Genomic DNA, 20,835 nt, shown 5'->3' with positions numbered 1-20,835 from the left:
CCCAAGACTTTGATAATCAGGCCGACTGAGGGCTACTGCAAGCAGATAACCCAAGCTGTGATGACTGCAACAGTGAATACACTCGAACATCTACATTTATGGTAAGTGTACACAACTGTACTTTCTGCAACTTTTGGTATGTGATCACTCAACTACTTGACTCATTTTACCCATCTTCAAAGAGATCTCCTAAAAGAGCTGGGAGATACTCTGCAGGGTAGTACAGATGGAGGTGTCTCTGAGAAGGTGACAGCCCAGCTTAGTACCCGTAATTCCATAGTTAACTCGTCCATGCGGCTCATTTCCTATGCAGCCGATGGTTCGAGTTGGACAGTGGGTTCAGCAATAGCTCTTTGGAGACATTCCCGGATGCTCTTATGCTACTTTGCGGAAGCCTTCAAGTTCTCTTTCGTTAACACCCCATTCGATGGCTCGTCTCTTTTTGGGCCCAAAGTCAACTAGACTCTCATTAGGTGTGAGCAAGATGGAAAGGCTCTATCTGCTGTAGGAGTTCATTTTTTCTCCCCTACTAGACCATACCCCAAAGGGCAGAAAGGTGGAAAAATGTGGTTCTGGAAGTCCCAAGGAACTTTCCAGAACACATGTAGTGAACCCCCCTCCAGGGGCAGAGGAGGGGGTAATAATGGAAGACGCCGCCCCGGCAGCAGAGGGGGTCTGCAAAATCAGGGCAACAGGGATCACTTCTTTGGTAAGCCCTGCCAGCGCTCCTGAAAGGAGGCTTGACTGTCCTACTCTGGAGGCAGTTGGGGGTCGCTTGTCTTTGCATCCGGATGTCTGGTTAGGAATTACAAAAGATTCTTGGGTACAAAGCATTGTTACCAGAGGTTACATTATCCCATTCTCTGAAACCCCACCTGTTCAGAAGAAAATCCCAGACATTCCACCCAGTCTCAGGGATCAAGCAGCCATAGAAATCCAGAGGCTGCAGGAAAAGAGAGTCATCCAGTCAGTCCCAGCAGACCAGATAGGATCTGGAACTTACTCTAGATTTTTTTTTAGTTCCAAAGAAAACAGGGGACTGGTGGCCCATCTTGGACCTCAGCAGACTCAACACCTTCGTAAAGAAGAAGTTCCAGATGGTCACGTTTCAATCAATCCTTCTGTTCCTAGGAACGGGTGATTGGATGTGCTCTATAGATCTCAAGGATGTGTACTATCATATCAAAATGGCCAGGCCATCCAGAGATCACTTGCTTTTTCGGCTGGGAGCCAGTCACTACCAATTCCGAGCACTGCCCTTTGGCCTCACAACAGCCCCCAGAGTGTTTACCAAATGCATGGCAGTGGCTACGGCTCACCCGAGGTGTCTAGGATTCCGAGTGTTTCTGTATCTGGACGACTGGCTCCTTACCACCACCTCCAGACATCAACTAATTCTGTCCAGGGATCACACTCTCAATCTGTGCTCTCAGTTAGGGATAACTATAAATTTCGATAAGTCTGCGTTGTCGCCATCGCAACGTGTCTCCTTTATCGGAGCAGAATTAGACACCACCACCACCGCCATGGTAAAATTGCCGCTGGACAGAATAGCCACTCTTTGAAACCAGGTATTGGACATTCTGCTGAGGAAAAAAGTACCAGCCTCTCAAGTATTGAAACTACTAGGTACCATGGCAGCTACTCTCATAGCAGTCCCTCTGGGGCATATGCACATGAGAATACTTCATTGGTTGCTCTTCAACCAGTGGTCTTACCAGGAACTTCCGATGTCATTCGTGATAATGATTACAGACTCTTGCAAGAAGGATCGTCGCTGGTGGTTGACCAGCCAACAGGCAACAGTAGGTCGCCCATTTGTTTCTTCCCCGCCGTCAGCAACCACGGACACTTCTCTGATAGGGTGGGGGGGGCTTTTTCAGGGAAGAACAGCCCAAGGCACCTGGTCAGAAAAAGAGTCACAGTTGCACATCACTGTCCTGGAGCTGAGAGAGGTGCTTTTGGCATTGCAGCACTTCCACGACTCTCTTCCTCTGGGGATGATTGCAATCCAGACAGACATATCTGTAGTCTGGTACATAAACAATCAAGGGCGAACCAAGTCTTACCCCTTATGTCGAGAGGCCTTGAGAATTTGGCAGTGGGCAGAATCCACTGGGCGCTATTTGATAGTAATGCATATCCCGGGGAAATCCAACGTGATTGCATGCAAACTGAGCTGAGCCATTCTGTTACTGCACGAGTGGTCTCTCAAAGACGAGGTTGCGGAGATGATTTTCCGCAGATGGGGCCAGCCTTGCTGTGACCTGTTTGCATCCCTTATGAATGCCAAATGCAGAAGCTACTTTGCCCTAAATCCCCCACCAGGGGACAGCCCAAGGGACTTGCTCATACACGATTGGCCCCCGGGACTCCTATATGCCTTTCCACTAAGTCCCCTGATTCCAAAATTCTTACAGAAAGCCAAAGCCCTGGGAAGGACTTTAATCTTAATAACCCCTTTTTGGCCTCGGCAGATTTGATTTCCCTTCCTTTGACTCCATCAATTGGAGGAACCTTGGATTCTGGACCCAGTTCCAGATTTGCTAACACATTCATCAGGGGCCCTTCACCCCTCTCTTCATTCCCTCAGACTGACAGCTTGGCTGCTCCTATTCCTAACCTAGCCAGGTCACACGACTTTTCCTCGGAGGTACAGCATATTCTTGTATCTTCGCATAAAGCTTGCACTAGAAAGTTGTATGCCAGCAAATGGAAGCAAATTGCCTTTTGGGCCTCCCAGAATAATATTGATCCTTACGTTGCCCCGATTGCTAGTATTCTGGAATTTCTGTCTTAGCTTTTTCATGAAGGTGCTGCAGCTGCCACTAGAGTTCAGTTGGCTGCAGTTTTGAATTTCCACTTCGGATCTGAAGGTTCTAACCTAATGTCTCACAGACGTCTTTAAGGGTACCATTCATCTTAGGCCGCCTGTTAGACAACCTTTTACCACCTGGAATCTAAATTTTGTGCTGTCTTTATTCACCCTCCCTATGAGCCTGCATCATCCTGCCATTTAAAATTTCTCTCTTGGAAAACAATTTTCTTGGTAGCCATTACCTCAGCATGTAGAGTGTCTGAGCTTCAAGCCCTATCTATCAAACCCCCATGTTTGGTGTTTCATCCTGACAGAGTGTCACTGAGGACTAATCCTTCCTTCCTTCCAAAGGTGTGTTCCGAGACTAACCTGAATCAAACTATTGAACTTCCAACCTTTTTCAGTAACCATTCTAACAAGTTGGAATATATGTTGCATAAATAAGCTTGATGTTCACAGACAATTGAGATTCTATATGGACCGAACAAAGGAATTTAGAAAATATGAACAACTCTTTATTTCTCATGCTGACACTAAGAAAGGGCTAGCAGTGTCCAGAGTTACTCTTTCCAAATGGTTAATTGACTGCATTAAATTTACATAGTCCTCAGCAAACCAACCACTTGGGCTGTTTTCACTTCTTCAGCTTATGCAGCCCGATTGCCTTTGGACACTATATGTGCAGCTGCCACTTGGTCTAAGCTGCATACCTTTATCACTCATTACAAAGTGGACAGGGCCTCCAGGGACAGGGCTTCCTTTGGTTCCACTGTCCTCAGAAATATACTCCCTTGAGCCACCCAGGATTAGGGTGCTTGGGATGCTACCCATGTGTAAGAATGAACGGTGAGATTGAACAACTTCACATAAAGAAGTTATGTACTTACCATAACATTCCATGTAAGGTGTTCATCTTGCCTTCATTCTTACATTCCCACCTGCCTTCCCCCATCAGGTTCTCGAAGAACGAGTAAGACTTGTGGTCTGGTGGGCCTTGTTATGTGACTTCCTACTCCGGCTGGAGTACCTGTTATGTGTTATATCTGTTGCATGCTGGGATCAGCAAACTAGATCTGAGGTAGGACAGAGAGTATCATGGGATAGGGACTTAGCCTCGAGCTACTCTAAGATCTTGAGCTTGTGAAAACGGCTGACTTGGAGCCGATGGATCGGCTCTGAACCCATGTGTAAGAATGAAGGCGAGATGAACAACTCACATGGAATGTTATGGTAAGTATATACCTTCTTTTTTTGTGAAGAATAATCATGAGAAATACACTTTTCTCTAACAGAATCCCCCCATTTGACACTGTCACTATCATACATTACACATACAGTATTTTGATTTTTCTTAATTTGATAAAATACGCTTCAGCATCATAATATTTATCATCTGCAGTGATTGAGTTTTCATTCATGTTAAGTTCATCATCAAGTACGACTGGCATTTCACATGCAGGAGCAATCAAGCACTTGCTGATTACAGCCTTTAGAACAGTAAATTTTAAAACAATTTAAAGAATAATACCAATTACTGTAATGATACCTTGTAATATACTAGTCCTCAGGTTGCCAAATACACTTCCCTACCATCCAAAAAGTATCCATTGTTTGGAAGTGCTGTCCAGATCTTGGCCCTCTGCTCCATGAACTTGGTCACTTTTTCTTGTTCATCATGATAGTCACTAATTTAAGAACAACTACTACTTCCTGTGAGGGCACATGACCTCCCTTTTGCAGCAAGCATTATATTGAGTGCCACACAGTTTTGTAACACCACAGTTCACATTTCAATAATTTCTCAATTTGCCATTTTGATGTGATGTGAAGTATGGTTATCTACCACCTGAAGAATTTTGCAAGCATGGTGATTTCAAGCATTGTCCTTTCAACTCCATGCACAGGAACGAAAGCTGAAAATAGTTTCTCTGCCCAGTGAATTTCCTGCTTATTTCTCAGTCTGCTTGCTGGAAGGTTTTCAAAATGCTGAATAGCAGGAGTAATATAGTCCACAAAACAACACCTTGACTAGTTTGTGGTAACCAGGGGTAGGCACGATCACCACAAATGTAGTAACGATCCTCTATCATGCCCATGCCATGCCCCCAGTCATAGCATTTTAACTGTAAAAAATACAACACACTTTCATGTCTAAAGTCATTGCATTTGCTGATTCCCACTGGCGCAGTCCTATTTCTGGCATAACGTTTCTCCACGATTTGCTGTGGCAAGCTGCAGAGACACAACCTTTGAATAATTAGTCACATTATACCAGGTTTGAAGATATATGAAGGCTTCCAGCCTATCTAGATAGAATTTTGTAGATAATTCTGTCATTTGTAAATATTAATATAAGCCACAGGCTTGTTCTCTTAAATGAAAGAAAATTGTGTTAAATGCTGAACGTCAAAAATGTAACAACAGTGCACTCTGCTTGAAGAAAGTGATAAGTCTAGCCTTGTATGACTGATCTCAGACTCTGAGCCATGGTGTCTGAACCAGCAGATTCTTTCTATTGTTTTGAGACCAGAGTCAGTTGCTAGGTTTTACATATATAATGTCTTTAATTACTTTGGTTACCTGACCAGGGGCAAGCTTGCTAACAGATGTAAACGTAGAGTTTCTGTTAGCATGGGAAACCAGAGAATTAAGAATGATGTAATCTAAAATGAGTCAGCAGGATGTATTATCAATTTAAAGGACTTTCTCAGACACAGAGAGAGCACATTTTGTATTTTGTCTAAAGCTGACAACAACTCACCAGTACTCTGCTTTGCACTATATTTACGTTTATTTAGAACTGTGATTGCTCTTAGATATAGATAGAAAATAGTAAGTTTACTCTAGCTGTTTTTTTTCTGTATTGATGTAAGAACTATTCTACTGTATTATTTTGAGCATTTTCCTGTGATCTCTGAACTCTTGACTAGCACTGTATAGTAAGAAGTATTGTCTTGCGTTTTTTTATTATTAAATATTTATAAACCTTCAACTGTGGCTGTTTTGTGTAGAGATAATTTAAGCTCTAGAGTACATTGCATATATATATATATGTATATATATATATATATATATATATATATATATATATATATATATATATAGAGAGAGAGAGACGGAGTGATACTGGCCAAGCCACTCCAATAGTTTTAGCCCTGGGTCACACTTATATTTGGATAATAATATTGCACAGTAATAATTGGGCACCCTTTGGTAAGGGCCTTATTAGTAGCTGATATTAGTGGTTGGCGGCAGCTGGTACTACCATATAGACTGGCAGGAAGGGGCATAGCTGGAGAACCTGTGCCAGCCTTCCCCAGGAGCGTCTGTGTGTTTGTATATAATTCTTATCTCAAAGTGTGTGTGTGTGTGTGTGTGTGTGTGTGTGTGTGTGTGTGTGTGTGTGTGTGTGTGTGTGTGAGCTACTCGGGTAGGGACACAAAGCAGTGGTTGGACAGAAGAGGGTGCTGGAGGTTTTAGCTTGACCACTAGGCTGAGATCTGGACTCTATAGCTGTGCCAGTGGGGAGTCTTACTGGAGATCTGGAGAGAAAGGGAGAAACCAGCCCCAGACTGACTGTGATCTCTGTGTTCTTAAGGGAAATTGCACTTTACTGTGTGTTTATCTGTTATTGTTGAAGCAAAAAGGTGGAAAATAACTGCGTGTACAAAGCACAAATAGCTGAGAATAAACACTCAGTCAGGCACACTGGTCACCAAGAAGGACCATGTAATCCACAAACTGCCAAGGTAAAAAAAAATCTTTAATGTTCCAGTACACCAAACGGATTTAGCACTTTCATTCCACAAGGGAACTTCATCAGTATAACCCAGCACTAATTAATTGGCGATTAAATAGTCATACCACTTAAAATTACAATGCTCCATTGATCAATGCCTAACTGACTGACTTAAAGCTACAACAGTGAATGCAGCAAAAAAGAATACAGCAATGATGAAAAAATACAGCAGTAAAAAAAGTCAACAATATATATATATATATATATATATATATATATATATATATATATATATATATATATATTATACTGTGATCAAGCTGGTAATATAAACATGCACACATAAAAAAATGCATCAATAACCATAGAAAATGTAAACATCATAACAAAGCCATAACATAACACAGCCTTATTTTAAAGCTGTTTTCTTTAAGGTTGGTAAGCTAGAATAATGTTCATTTAACCCAGGGACTGAGCAGGCATCAGACTTTAATGACCACATTAGCTCACAATACTCAAGGCTGGTGTCCCAGTTCCTCCCTCTCTGAAAACATTTTACCTGTTCTAACACCCAAAATTTGGAGAATACTCCTCACAAAACAAGGTGTGTTTAAATAATGCATTGGTTTCTCTTTTCCTTGAAATCTCATAGAGGTGTTCATAAATTCTCTGTCTTAGAGTTCTCACCGTTTTGCCAATATAAAATGTAAAACATGAGGAACAGGTATACCACCCCTTTAGAATAACAATTAAAATACCCCTTAGCCTTTAACAGCCCAACAGGACCCACCAAAATACAGTTATTCCACGTTGGCTACATAGGGGCATTGGGGGCACCTTCCACATTTATGTGTGCCTGTCCTTACTCTGGAAGTTGAATCAACTTTACGGCTTTCAAAAATGTTCTTAAAATTCCATCCCCTTCTCAAACTAAATCTCAGTTTCCCAGAGAACACATCAAGGCTATTAGGCATACTAGCAAAAATGTCCCAATAAGTTTGCATTATGTTTTTCCTGAGGTGGGTATCTCGGTGAAAATCCATCACAAAATAAATGTCATTACAAGGAGGTACATTAATGTCCCTCCCATCCATCTGTATGGTCATTTACAATGGGGTGAGTGAATCCAGGTTGGCAGTCTTGCACAGCGGACCACCTTCAGGGTGGTGAACATTACAAGGTAAAGGGCCTTTCCACCTTGGGCTCAAACTGTTCTTTCTCTAAAAGGTTTTTACATAAACCCAATCACCCGGCTGCATTCATTGACAGGGCTGGTCAGGAGGTTGAGGAAGACCTTTTCGTGCAGTTTTATGATACTGCTGTAAGATATAGACAAGTTGTTAATATTGCATCATCTTTTAGAGTTAATTCTTCATTTGACACAGGGGAGCAGCTGGAAGGGCCATGGGCCTTCCCATTAATATCTGATAGGGACTCACTTTCCTTGTAGAATTTAAAGTGTCTCTTACCATTTAAGATTTGTTTCAGTATAAATCTTTGACATTTTTTGAAAGGGTCCTGTTAACCCCCTGTACTAATCCAGATGATTGTGGATGGTTGGGACAGTGAAGATTCAACTTAGAAAAAAACATTTTGTGTAGCTCCCTGGTCAGGGAATTAAAATGAGTTTACTGGTCACTATTGATGGTACAGTATACACCAAGTTTACAGAATCTGCTTTATGACATGGGTAAACTTCCACCCATGCAGAAAACCTACAGATCACTATTAATACATATTGTAAATTACTGTACATTAACAAAAGGTCCCCAAGGTGGTGGTAAGCATGCAGCCTTAATGTTTGCATTTTTGCTAATATTATGCTATATTGCACAGTTATAAACATACTGAAGTATGAAAGAGGAGACATGAGTGGCATACCAGCTTTGGGTAATTTGATTAGATAAAGCTGTCTTACGTGCATGCTGGTAAATAATATGCCCTTACCAGGTAAGGTAGCAAGGAAGCAGGTGCCACCAGTCGGTCATCCAGATGCCCACAAAAGCCATTGATGGATTTGCTACATCCATCCTTGAGTCACCTCTGAACTTCTCTCTGTGGTGCTTCAGCTTGAAAAGCTGACACTGTTAAATTTTTGAAATAAATCTACATGTAATTTTACACAGTCCTTTAGCAGCTTAATCTGCCAAATTATTTTTTTACTATATTATCTATACGCTTTTGATGGGCAGTCCATTTAACTAAACAATATTAATTTTTTTTAACAAAATAAAGAGACACTATTTTTTGTTAAAGTAAAATATTATTTTTGCGACCAAAGATTTGTTTTGGTCTCTTTTACAGGCACCTTGGGACACAGGTGGACAGTAGTCTCTCCTTTGATAAATCACATCGCCACAGTGGTCAGGAAATCCTTCTATGTGGCACACCTCATCACAAAAGGTTTCTCATCCAGAAAAAAAAAAGGTCATTGCTCCCCTCTACTCATCACTCATTAGACCCATTATAGAGTACAACACCCCTTTTGGTATGCACCTCACAAGACATCTACAACGACTGGAACGGCCACAAAAATATCTCACAAAGAGGATTACTGGCCTGAAACAGATGCCTTACGCAGACTGACTCAAAAAAAACTCCAGCTTTACTCCGTCGCATATCGCCTACTCAGAGGCGATCTCTGCCTAACATACAAAGCTATGTCAAACCCAGAGCTATTGGACATGCTCCACTTAAAGAAATCCCAATCCTCCAAGCTTCACGCTCTAGGGACCAAAACCTTGTCACCACAATAAACAGAACATGCTGGAGGGATACATTCCTGTCCCAGAGACTTCTCATACTCTGGAACAGACTACCTATCTATGTCAAACAGAGCTCCTCATTAGCATTCTTCAAGAAAAATCTTGATGATTGGATGGATAATAGGAAATTCACCCCGGGGATCACTTCTGCGGTTCTGCTTGACAGGGGCACAGGAAAATAATTTTCTTGAGTGGCGAAAGCCAGGGTACCTTTTTGGCTAGGCTTATATAGGCCCTAGGGCCAATAGCCTAGTACCTACCTATGAACCTATGAACTTTAGGGTGGGGTTTAGATGGATTCAAGTTTATTTTTACCGGTTTTGCAGATTTTAATATACCTACTTCATTAGCATGTTTAACCTGTAATTTAGCAGGTACCGGCTGTAGCAGTTTATCAGTCATATGTTTGCCTTCAAGAGGCTTTTCCTCAGCTTTTGCTAGGACTGCTAATACTTCCCCTTCTGATTCTGTTGGAACATCTAGATACACCTCTTCTGGTGTACAGTAAATGGTACAACTCAGCTTGCATAACAGATCTCTCCCTAGCAGATTTACTGCTGTAGTATTACTTAAAAGAAAAAAATGCCTTTCTTCAATCGGTCCTAAAGAAATGGGTATAGGTTCTGAAATAGGATAAGTAACAGTAGCATTTGTTATACCAATTGCTTTACTTTGTTTTGATACTGGTATTTGACTATCTGAAGTAACTTTACTAAAGACCTAGTGTTTCCAGTGTCCAGCAAGAATGATATTTCCTTTTCTTAGGGTCCCTTTTGATCTGTTGACAGCAAAAGGTCAAGATTTATTTTTTATTTTATTACCCCAACATAGTCAGTATAGTGATTTGCAGCACCTAATAAGGACTCCCAAGTCTTTTTCCTGCCAGTTTATAAGCACTGCTTTGTTTAATTTTGTACAGGGGCTTGCAGACACTGCACAAAAGCTGCTGCAATATCTGGCTTAGCTTGCTCTTCTGGATCTGGTATCCCTGAATGTCTAGCAAGTACTGCTTTAAGATGAGTCAAATAATCTGCAGGGGCTTCCTCTTTTTTACATGCCTGTATCTTAGACTAATCAGTCCTAACTTGAAATACTTCTATCCTTTTATCTATTAGTGCATTTCATGTGAGAGTAAAATTTGTTATTTTAGCCTTTTCAAGTAACTGTTTTCTTATTTAATTTGAAGTAACTACCCGAAGCCGCTGATTTAAATCTGTCAAGGTAGGGTTGTAACATTTTATTATATATATTTTTTTAGTTCCTCCTTAAACATTAATGGATTTTTCTTAAGTTAGAAAGCATTTAGACATAGTATGCAAATCAGCATTAAACCCCAACATTTTTAAAGAGGTGCCAAACAATCCTCTCGAGAGGCAGTAGCCTCTTGTTCTACCCTATCATGTGTGCGCTTGTGATGAACCACAAGAGTGTCAAATACTGGTGCTCCTGCTGGAAAGTTAGAAGTTGTTGAGAATGATAGGAAGAAGAAGAAGAAAAAAAACTTTTTGATTGCAGATGCCTGTTCTGAAGATGAGGGTTGAACAGGGGAACTAGGGTGAGATATAACAGTACCACACTGACCTTGTGTTCAAAATGCAGAGGTCTGAGAAACAGCAGAATCTTGTACAGGAGCTACCGTTACCGGTACATATGGGGGTGGGGGTGCAGTAGCTGCTGGAGGATTACCATCCTCTTTAAAAGTCTCTGCTTTTTGGCCATCCATAGTTTCTTCCAAACCTGCCAAAACAGGATAAAGAGATCCAGTTTTACTGGTCTATACTGCCTTTTTAACCTCTTTTACCTGTTGCAGCAATTTCTTATTTGCATCCTGTAACCCCCTTAATGCTGACTCCTTTTTCCTTTTAAGAGCTTCAGTATACCAAGAATAAAATACTGACATTTGTTCCCCACTTACTTTGTTTTTCTTCTTTTTCCGAAATACAGTTTCATTAATGTATCCCTATTATAAGTTCCATTAAATGGAAATACCATACCGGAGCAATTCTTAGTAAGCTGAAACAACTCATGCAGATACTTACAACTTTCTTTTCCATTTTTATGATACATAAAATATGGAGGTGTTCCCTTTTCAGGGATTTGATCCTGCTTGCTTATATTTGTTCCCATTTTTTTTCTCTATTTTTTTTGTCTAAGATTTACCTTATAGATCCTGGGAATTCAGAGGAAAGAAAATAGCTATATCAATACACACATCTAAGTGTCATGTATTTGAATTAACTGTGCACACACCTACGTCCCAACATGCTGTAGGGTCATGATTTTGATATAACAACACACACGCGCACACACACACACACACACACACACACACACACACACACACACACACACCTGTATCCCAACTTGTTGTAGGCACATTAATTTGAATGAACTCTGCATACACATCTACATCCCAACATGCTGTAGGCTCATGAATTTGAATTAACGCTGCAGACACACACCTACGTCCCAACATGCTGTAAGCTCATGAATTTGAATTAACTCTGCACACACACATATACACACACACACACACACACACACACACACACACACACACACACACACACACACACACACACACACACACACACACACACACACCTACGTCCCAACATGCTGTAGGGTCATGAATTTGAATTTACTGTAGTTTTAACTTTTCTCTCTCTTCAGTCATACATTATACAACAACAAATACATCAGTCATACATTAAAGCAGCAGGAAGCAGTCATGCCTCTACCTTCTTTTTATCCTGAGGGTAGTGCCCTCAACACAAGGCGCCTCCTTGTGTTAAATTGTCTTTTTGTTATTTCCACATATACATTAATAAACTTGTCCTAAGTTCCTGTAGGATCCTCCCACTATAATCTTGAAGGTACCTCCCTTGACACAAGGTACCTGCTTATATGTGTGTGTATATACACATTAAAGTTTTTCTTATTTCTTGTGGGAGCCACCCACCACTACTTTTACATACATCTAATAAGTAGATTTCTGTCATTTCACAAGGTAGCAGACACGACATACCTAACAAGCAACTCAGTCATTCAACAAACAGTAACATCATATACTTAAAAAGCAAAGTCATTCATTCAGCAAAACAGTACACATTATATACTTAAAAGAAAAGTCAGTCATTCAGCAAAATAGTACACATTATATACTTAAAAGCAAAGTCAGTCATTCAACAAAACAGTACACATTTCCAGTATTACTTTTAACTGCAGTTTTCTAAAAGAAAAGAAAGAAAAAAACGTTTTCCACAAATCCATTTTCCCATTTCTAGCATATTATTTTTGCATACCCTGAATAGTTAAGTATGTGAATCTCTAACTATTCTATACAAAACATTGTGGAATTCACAAAAGAACTTTCTGCGATGGGCCCTTATAATTCATTTCCAAACTGCTCTGCAGCAATACCAAAGTTCAGATCCAAATCACGGCAAGAAAATGTTAAATAATATTAATTACTTGTTAGTCTTGACTAAAGAATAACTCTTCAGAATGTGCATTCATTTATTTCTTTATTATAGTAGAATAAATCACAGCACTGGGAGATTATTTTTACATAGATTCCAAATCAGTCTCACCAAGGAACAAAAACATACGTTTTTTATACTCTTTTACCATGCATGCAGAATTTTGGTGTTTCATGGTTGTTAGCAAATAGGGTCTCTGCAGACCCTTGTGCTTCTTGCTTAGTGCTGCATGTGAACACTTGACAACCATGTTTTTAGTAACAATAATGTTTTAGAAAAACACAAGCCACCTGACCTGGCAACCAGTCTTGTTTTTTGACCTTGTATATTTCAGTACCAGTACATGCTAACTCCCCAACATTCCTTGTAACTGCCCATCCTAGCCTGGGAAGGTCAGAGCTCACATAAAACAGAATCTCTTTTAGACTGTGTATTTTCCTCCCTTCCTGGGCATTCCAGAACCAGACTCTGTAAACTATAGTAATATCCGTTAATCCCGTCAGCACTTTATTTTCCTTCAGTCATCTGTTAATATACTTTGCAGCTTAATATTAGAATACAGTTGTAAAACACTTTGAACTACAATAAGTATCTGTGGTTTGTATAACTATACATGTGTACTACATATCATTTTTAACATAAATATCAAACAGTTCATTTATGAAGAAACTGTAAGGTAATATGCATTTTGTGAAGAATAATCATGCGAAATTCCTGCTATGTGAGTTTTGGGGTCTTCATCTCCTGACATCTGATCTATCACCCCCCCACTCGAACCGCAATGTAAATATCAGTGTCACAACTCCTGTGTGTGACTGACACCACAGGTAGCCAGATGGAGGCTGGTAAAAATGAGTGGAAAATATTATAGGTTCATATGTAGGTATTAGGCTATTGGCCCAAGGGCCAACATACGCCTAGCCAACAAGGTTCCCTGGCATACGCCACCCAAGAAAGTTATTTTCCTGTGCCACTGTCGAGCAGAGACACAGAAGTTATCCCCAGGGTGTATTTCCTATTTCACATCCACTCATCAAGATTTTTCTTGAAGAGTGCTAATGAAGAACTTTGCTTGACATAGATGGGTAGCCTGTTCCAGAGTATGGGAAGTCTCTGGGACAGGAATCTATCCCTCCAGCATGTCCTGTTTATTGTGGTGACAAGGTTTAGGTCCCTAGAACGTGTAGCTCGGAGGGATTGGGATTTATTTAGGTGTAGCATGTCCAACAGCTCTGGGTTTGATATAGCCTTATATGTTAGACAGATATCACCTCGGAGTAGGCGATATGTTACTTGCATATTACTTGGGAAAAAAATGCTAATCTACCTAACAAGCTCTTGGTAGGACTTGCATGCAAAATATAAGGATTGCAGGGATAAATAATACCAAGTATCTAATATTGTGAATTCCTCACACTAATGTATGATCCTCACTAAAGCCATCTACAATAGACATCGTCTTTCTCCTTTACTCTTTAATATTCTGTTGCCATCACATGCTCAGCAGTTCACATTCTTTTAACAGTTATAGTTCTTGTTTATAACCTAGCAAATGTGATTAGTCTTACTACTGGAGTTTACTTAAAATGTGGGTGAAGATGTTGACAACACTGTGATGTGCATGCTTTCTACCTAGAAAATGTTTTGGTATACACTAAAGGAAGCATCTCCCATGAGTATGGAGAATAAGAAATTTGAAGAACTATATGATAAGAGTACACTGAATAACCAATCTAAATGTTTACATAACTTAGAAGATCCTCTTAGAGATGACCTTATAAGAGGATTATTTACCCAGTTTCTCTTGCATAATTAGGACATAAATAATCGGTTCCAAAATTAAATAACAATATTTCTATAGGGCAGTAAATGTGATAAATTGTATGTGTTTTTTTCCTTTGATTTACTTCTACAAATTCTTACTTTTTTACATATCTTGATGGGAATTGACCCCATCTCTAAGTTCACAAAATAAAATTGCTTCAGTGTTTCATGTTAGCCTTCTCAGAACCCTCCATGTGCCCAGCATTTTCTCCTTCTTCATTACACACAGGGTTGCATGTATTAGTTGCATATTTAAGTATGATTGTAAATTCTTTTTTATTATTCCTGTTTCTCCTGCTACTACTGGAACTGTCTGGGTATCTTTGCTTGCCATTTTGCAATACATCATACACTACCATACCTTCATGGAATTTGGAACAGCTGCATAAGTGTTATTTACACATTTTGGTTGATTTATTTATTTTGAATTGTAGTTATTACAAGCTGTCGGTTAGTGAGATGCATTCATCAGTCTCAGTCTGCTCTAGCCTGGATGTGGACACAGAACTTCTTTCTCTTTTGTACCTGCCCGTAAAAGAGCCACATGATTACTACAGTTTGGGAGATATTGTTGCTAATGGACAAAGTTTTGATGGAAAAATTATCAACATTCTTGCAGCAGTTAGACTGGTAAGTTGTGTAACTGCATAGATCAAATCAAATTTTGAAATAAGTTTTATTGTAACCATCATTTTAAGTCCATTTTTTCTGAATTAGGATTGCCAAATAATTTATATGTGAAATGTTATAAGTGAGTTCAGCATTGTTCAAAATATATATTTCCTCTGTCATCAAGAATTATTTTTGCATTTAGTAATTTTCATCATGACTTCAGTAGTATTTATTTTATTTATTTATTTATTTTACATTTGTTAACCGGGCTAGTCTAGCTGGATATATGTCCATTTTCAGTAGAGGCCCGGGGAGAAAAGCTCCAAGCATGAACAGTGACAAAGTTAACAATGCATAGAAACATAAAGAATCACAGTACAGTCTAGTACTTCAGTGACTTCCCTAAACGTGTGCAATATCTTTCACTGGGCTACCTTTTCCATGAAAGTTCCCTTTTATTGTAAATGTGAACATTATGTTGGAGAAGTTGCCAATACTTACCACCTATGAAATTGCTTCTAGGGAAAATTGAAATATTTATTATGGAAGCTCGTTTTTCTGGTAATGTTCACTTCAGCAAAATTTCAAACATTTAGGACTTTTGTATAAATCCTCCCTATCTGGTCTTTCTCAAGGATAAAGTGATCTTAAGGACAAATATCTCTTTTATGCTTAAGGACCCACAGAATTAAAATTGAACCAGGATATTAATCTCATTGTATTTTTCCATCCTATTCAAACAAAGTGGAGCATGGTTTGCATTGTTTAGATATGCACAATCAGTTTAGATGTTGCTTCAGAAAGACTAAGATTGTCCAAAAAGATTAGCAGTTGTTTGCTTGCTTCCTGTAGTGTGAATGGATTGGGTTTCAAGGTCTCTGAAGTCACACTCCCTAGCTAGCTTTTAAAATATATTAAACTGCATTATGAAAATATATTAGAAGTCTTTAACTTGTGTTCTTACTACAAATTCAGTAAAATCAATGGCTACATCATAGGCATTCTCAAAATGATTTCTTGAATGACATCTGTCTTGTATGACTTCTCTGTGTATCTTTGCAAGACACTACGAGCCAGACACAGTCTTGCAGTCTAGGTCTTTCTTTTGGGCTGACATCTTTTGTGGAAAGATTTTGTGATCTCACCCAGGAGGACAGGCTGTGGACTGTTTCCTACTGTTCTTGATAAGGAAGGACTGCATCATCCTACATATGAAAATTATGTAGTTAACAGAACATTTTGTCTGGATGATCAGAATCCATCCTCTTCAACATTCCCACCTTCCTTCCCCCATAGTGGAGGTTTTTGTAGTTTTGTGTAGGCTTATGTTTGCATATCGCTTTGTTTAATTGTGCATTGCTCTTGAACAGCACACTTTTAGAGACAAGAATGAATGTAGTGCTTTATGGGCAAGGAGGAGGTACTAGATTCTGGAAGAGCATTTACCTACTGAGCTTACTTGACCTTATGGCAAAGTCATATTGATGGCTTGGACAGTCCCCAAGGTACTTCTTCTCAGAATGATTTTACTGAAACTTCCAACATTAATAAATGGTTGGAGAGGTTCAATTTTCCTGAAGAAATTAATTATATTAGAACATCTGAAGATGAGTTCATGATTATGGACCAGCAGATTAAACATTTGGACATGTGCTATTTAAGTCAAATCTTTGCAACTAGATAATTACTTTTTAAATGAAAGTTTGAAACATAAACATGTACGCAAATGTTTGCAGCTGTGGAAATTCCCTCAAGGGGTGGAAGAAAATTCTGTTTTCCACATGGAAGTGTAAGATTTATTTGGTAAAACTGGACTTGAACTCAACAAACTGATTGTGAAGGAAAATGAAAGATGCATGGGGCATTTTAATGATGCGATATCTAGACTGTCCAGTTCTATTACCAGAGACTTGAATTTTCCACAACACAAGTCCTATTATAATAATGTTTTTCAGCAAATTGATTCCAAAATGGTGTTCATCAAAAGTAGAAAATATGCTCTCCAACCCGACCCCCAACCCCCCCCCCCCCAGAATATTCAGATGAAATGGAGATTCATAATGGTGAGGAAGCCCATTTAAAACAACCTTGGGTGAGAAGATCGAAACGGATAGTGAACCAATACAAGAGCAGAGTCAGTTCTGTGGGGGAATGGGAGACCAATCAGAAAAGCAAAAAATGGAGACGGAAGAGCAGTTTTACCAACAGGAACAGGAGATGATGAATGTGGATGCTTTGATTGATCAGCAAGGTACTGTATCCATTTCTACTATTTTTTTTTCTTTTTTTTTTTATTATTTTAATTTATACAATTTTACTGAACTACACTTTGGTGCTGAAGATCACAAACTGTTTTTGAAGGGATTTTAATTTATCCGTTTTGGATGAACTAATGTAGAACAAACCATTTTGGATTTAAAAATCTTTACCAGGAAACTCAATTTACGGCTTCTGTTTGGCAACAAAGGAAAGAGTGATTCTTCCCTTAATCATTTTAAACATAGAAATACAATAATTGCCCCTTTACATTCTACCATCAGTGTTTTTGAAAAGTCCTGTGTGCGGGACATTATAGACTTGTTACAAGGGACTAATAAACACAAGTATTACAACCTCACTCAAAAGGAAGGGGTGCGTTTTTAATAATGTCATTCACAATAAGAACATTTGTTGTATGAAATCGGATAAAAGGGGTGGCCTAGTGATAATGGATGTAATTGATTTTGAGGGCCAGATGGCATCTTTATTAAGTGATGAGACCACTTATCAGGTCACCTCCAATAATGAAATTAATATTCCTTATCAAGTTATCAGTATGCTGTTGGACAAACTAGTATTGTTCGATCATAGTTCTTTGGTTTGTTCATTTTCTTGAAGGTTCACGCCTCGGTGATACCTAAGATTTTTGGGATCCCAAAAATTCATGCCAACACTGCAGATCTACCACTACGTCTGATTGCAGCAGCACAGGGTTCAGTTTCAGAACCATTTGCAAAGTTTATTGATCTTAAATTAAAATTATTGTTTCATAAACATCCCCACATTCTTCAAGATTCATGGGATCTTCTTGATAAGTTGAGACACACTATGTAGAGACAATTTTTTGTTGGTAACTGTGGACATAAGAAACTTATTTACTGTTATACCACATGAACTGGGACTAACTTGGTTTGGGGAAATCCTTTCTGGGGTGTTGCTAATCTCATCTCTGAATTTAGGGAACAGGTGTTGAAGAACAACTATGTTTTTTATGGTGAATATTTAAAGCAAATGCAAAGTGTTGCTGTGGGACTGCATGTGCCCCCATTCTTGCTAATGATGTTCTTTTGTGGTGGGAAAAGCAAATGATGCTTAAATTTGAGTATTTTCAATATTATGTATGTAATTTTCGTTTTTTGGATGACATTCCGATTGTGTGGTCAAGTAATAAGAACCAATTTTGTCTAGTTTTTGGAGGAGACCACTTCATTTCTAAGATTTTCTTATGTTAATGATAATAGGATACATTATTTGGGCATACAAATTCGCAAAAGGAAAGATGGTAGGTTTGATACTTCTGTTTATAGGAAGCCTACTTTTTGTAATACATTTTTGCACTATAAAAGCAACCATCCATTTCACCAGAAAAAGGGAGTAATTAAAAGTCAGTTTATCAGGGTATCCAGGCTTACATCAGATGATAATAAATTGTTTAAAAAATTTAATAATTTAAAAACAATGTTTTTACAAAGAGGCTACCCTGGGGATTTGACACTTTATACACAGAAGTTTTAAATGAGACAGGTCAGAAATTTCCCACTATTATTATTAAAGGATTGTATGGAAAAAAAAAACAAAAAAAAAAACAATCAGGACCAGGAAAGAGTTGAGTTTAACCAATCAGTTGTAGTCTGCACTGAAAGAAGGAACAGTATTGTTTTACATTATTCACTTGATACACCAAATGTTTGTGATATTGTATGAAAAAATGGGTAATTTTACAGTCTAATGAAGACACTAAAGCAGTATTTAACCCACTTCCTGTATGTACATATAAAAATAGAGCTAACATTAAGAGAATACTTGAAAGACCAGTACAATGTATTTATGCAAGAACTGGTAAAACTTTTAAATGTGGACACTGTAACCAGTGTCATTATATTGATAATGATCCTGATAAAGAATTTTTTTGGTAAAATATATAAATGGATCACAAAGGGTAGATTTGACTGTCTTTCTGGTAAGGTAATATATGTTGTGAGATGTAGCACCTGTCCAGCATTTTATATCGGAAAGACAGTGAGCATTGTAAATAAAAAAAAATCTACTAGCATATATATATAGTATCTCTAAGGGCAATAATAAAAGTGCTTTGACGAGGCATTCTGTGAGTTGAAAAAATTTTAAGAAATTTAAGTTTTCCATTTTGGAAAGGATTTGTCCAGTCCCATATGACGGTGACTGGCGAAACCATTTACTGCATAAGGAAATGCTTTGGCAGCTTCGCTTAAGTGTCTCTGTTTTTCCTGGCTTAAATGAAGTTATTTTCATTACAAGGGAATTAAAATTCAGAGCATCAAAGCTATAAGTATTGGTTAAAAGACTGGAGTATTTTTTTCAATGTTTTTTATAATGTAAAACTTTGACTTTAATTTTATTGGTAGGGTTGTTTTTATTAGTTGGAAATGGGGGTGTGTATGATGAACAAGGTTTTTAAATGGCTGTAATTTGCAGCATTGTTTACATATTGTTAATACTTGTTCTTTCAGAGTTTATTTCAGTATTTCTTGCATTGAGTTGTACTTTGCACCTTGTATGTATATTTACTTTTTTATCTTGTTCTTAATAGTTGCATGTACGTCATTTGTCTTGTTCTTAATAGTTGTATGTATGTCATTTATGTTATTTATATTTGGAAAGTCACTGAAACTAGAGTCAAATTCCTTGTATTCATGCATATGTGGCCAATACATGTGATTCTGATTCTGATTTTCATGTAATTTTATGGTTCTGATGATGTCTAAAACGGTGAAGTTGACGAAAGCATGCAACCATTTTGTATTAAAGTTAGTTTTCAATCCTACTGCCACCTGGTCATTTATTTTTTAAAGTCCTATTGATTTTGAAGCAATTGGAATCTGACTGGCTGGAAGCAACTGTTCTGAGCCTTTCTACTTATTTTTGTTGATTTTGTTTTTGTTTAGTGCCCAAAAAGACGGGGGACCTCAGACCAATTTTGGATCTGTCCAAATTGAACCTGTCTGTAACCAAGACAAAATTCTTGATGGTCACGAATCAGTCTGTCCTGCCCTATCTACAGGCCAGAGAATTGATGTGCTCGATCGATTTCCAGGATGCGTACTATCACATCGAGATGGAAAGACGCTCCCAGAGCTTCCTTCACTTCCGGCTGGGAGCCAATCATTATCAATTTCGAGCCCTTCCCTTTGGTCTCACCACAGCTCTACTCCCGGTTCAAGTTTTGGACTTCATCGGGGCATGGCTGGACACAATACAAATGAGGGTGTCAGACAGGATACACAATCTGAGGTTACACATCTTACACATTCTTCAGACCCTTTTACCAACAGCCAAGGCAGTGTTTAGGGCATTAGG

General features: G+C 38.7%; 1 protein-coding gene across 1 annotated transcript in view; it reads left to right on the top strand.

The window, feature by feature from the left end:
* The window catches only part of MEIOB (meiosis specific with OB-fold), a 1,518,339-nt gene that overhangs the window by 615,162 nt on the left and 882,342 nt on the right, over nucleotides 1-20,835 (top strand). The window contains exon 5 of the mRNA XM_044088948.1: nucleotides 15,063-15,258. Within this exon, the coding sequence (XP_043944883.1) occupies nucleotides 15,063-15,258 (196 nt within the window). The remainder of the gene's footprint in view (nucleotides 1-15,062; nucleotides 15,259-20,835) is intronic.

Source organism: Protopterus annectens, chromosome 12.part0, assembly GCF_019279795.1.
Source record: "Protopterus annectens isolate FY-2018-M chromosome 12.part0, PAN1.0, whole genome shotgun sequence".
Lineage (NCBI taxonomy): Eukaryota > Metazoa > Chordata > Ceratodontiformes > Protopteridae > Protopterus > Protopterus annectens.
The sequence above is the reverse complement of the archived record's forward strand: the minus strand, read 5'-3'. Positions and strand labels throughout refer to the sequence as shown.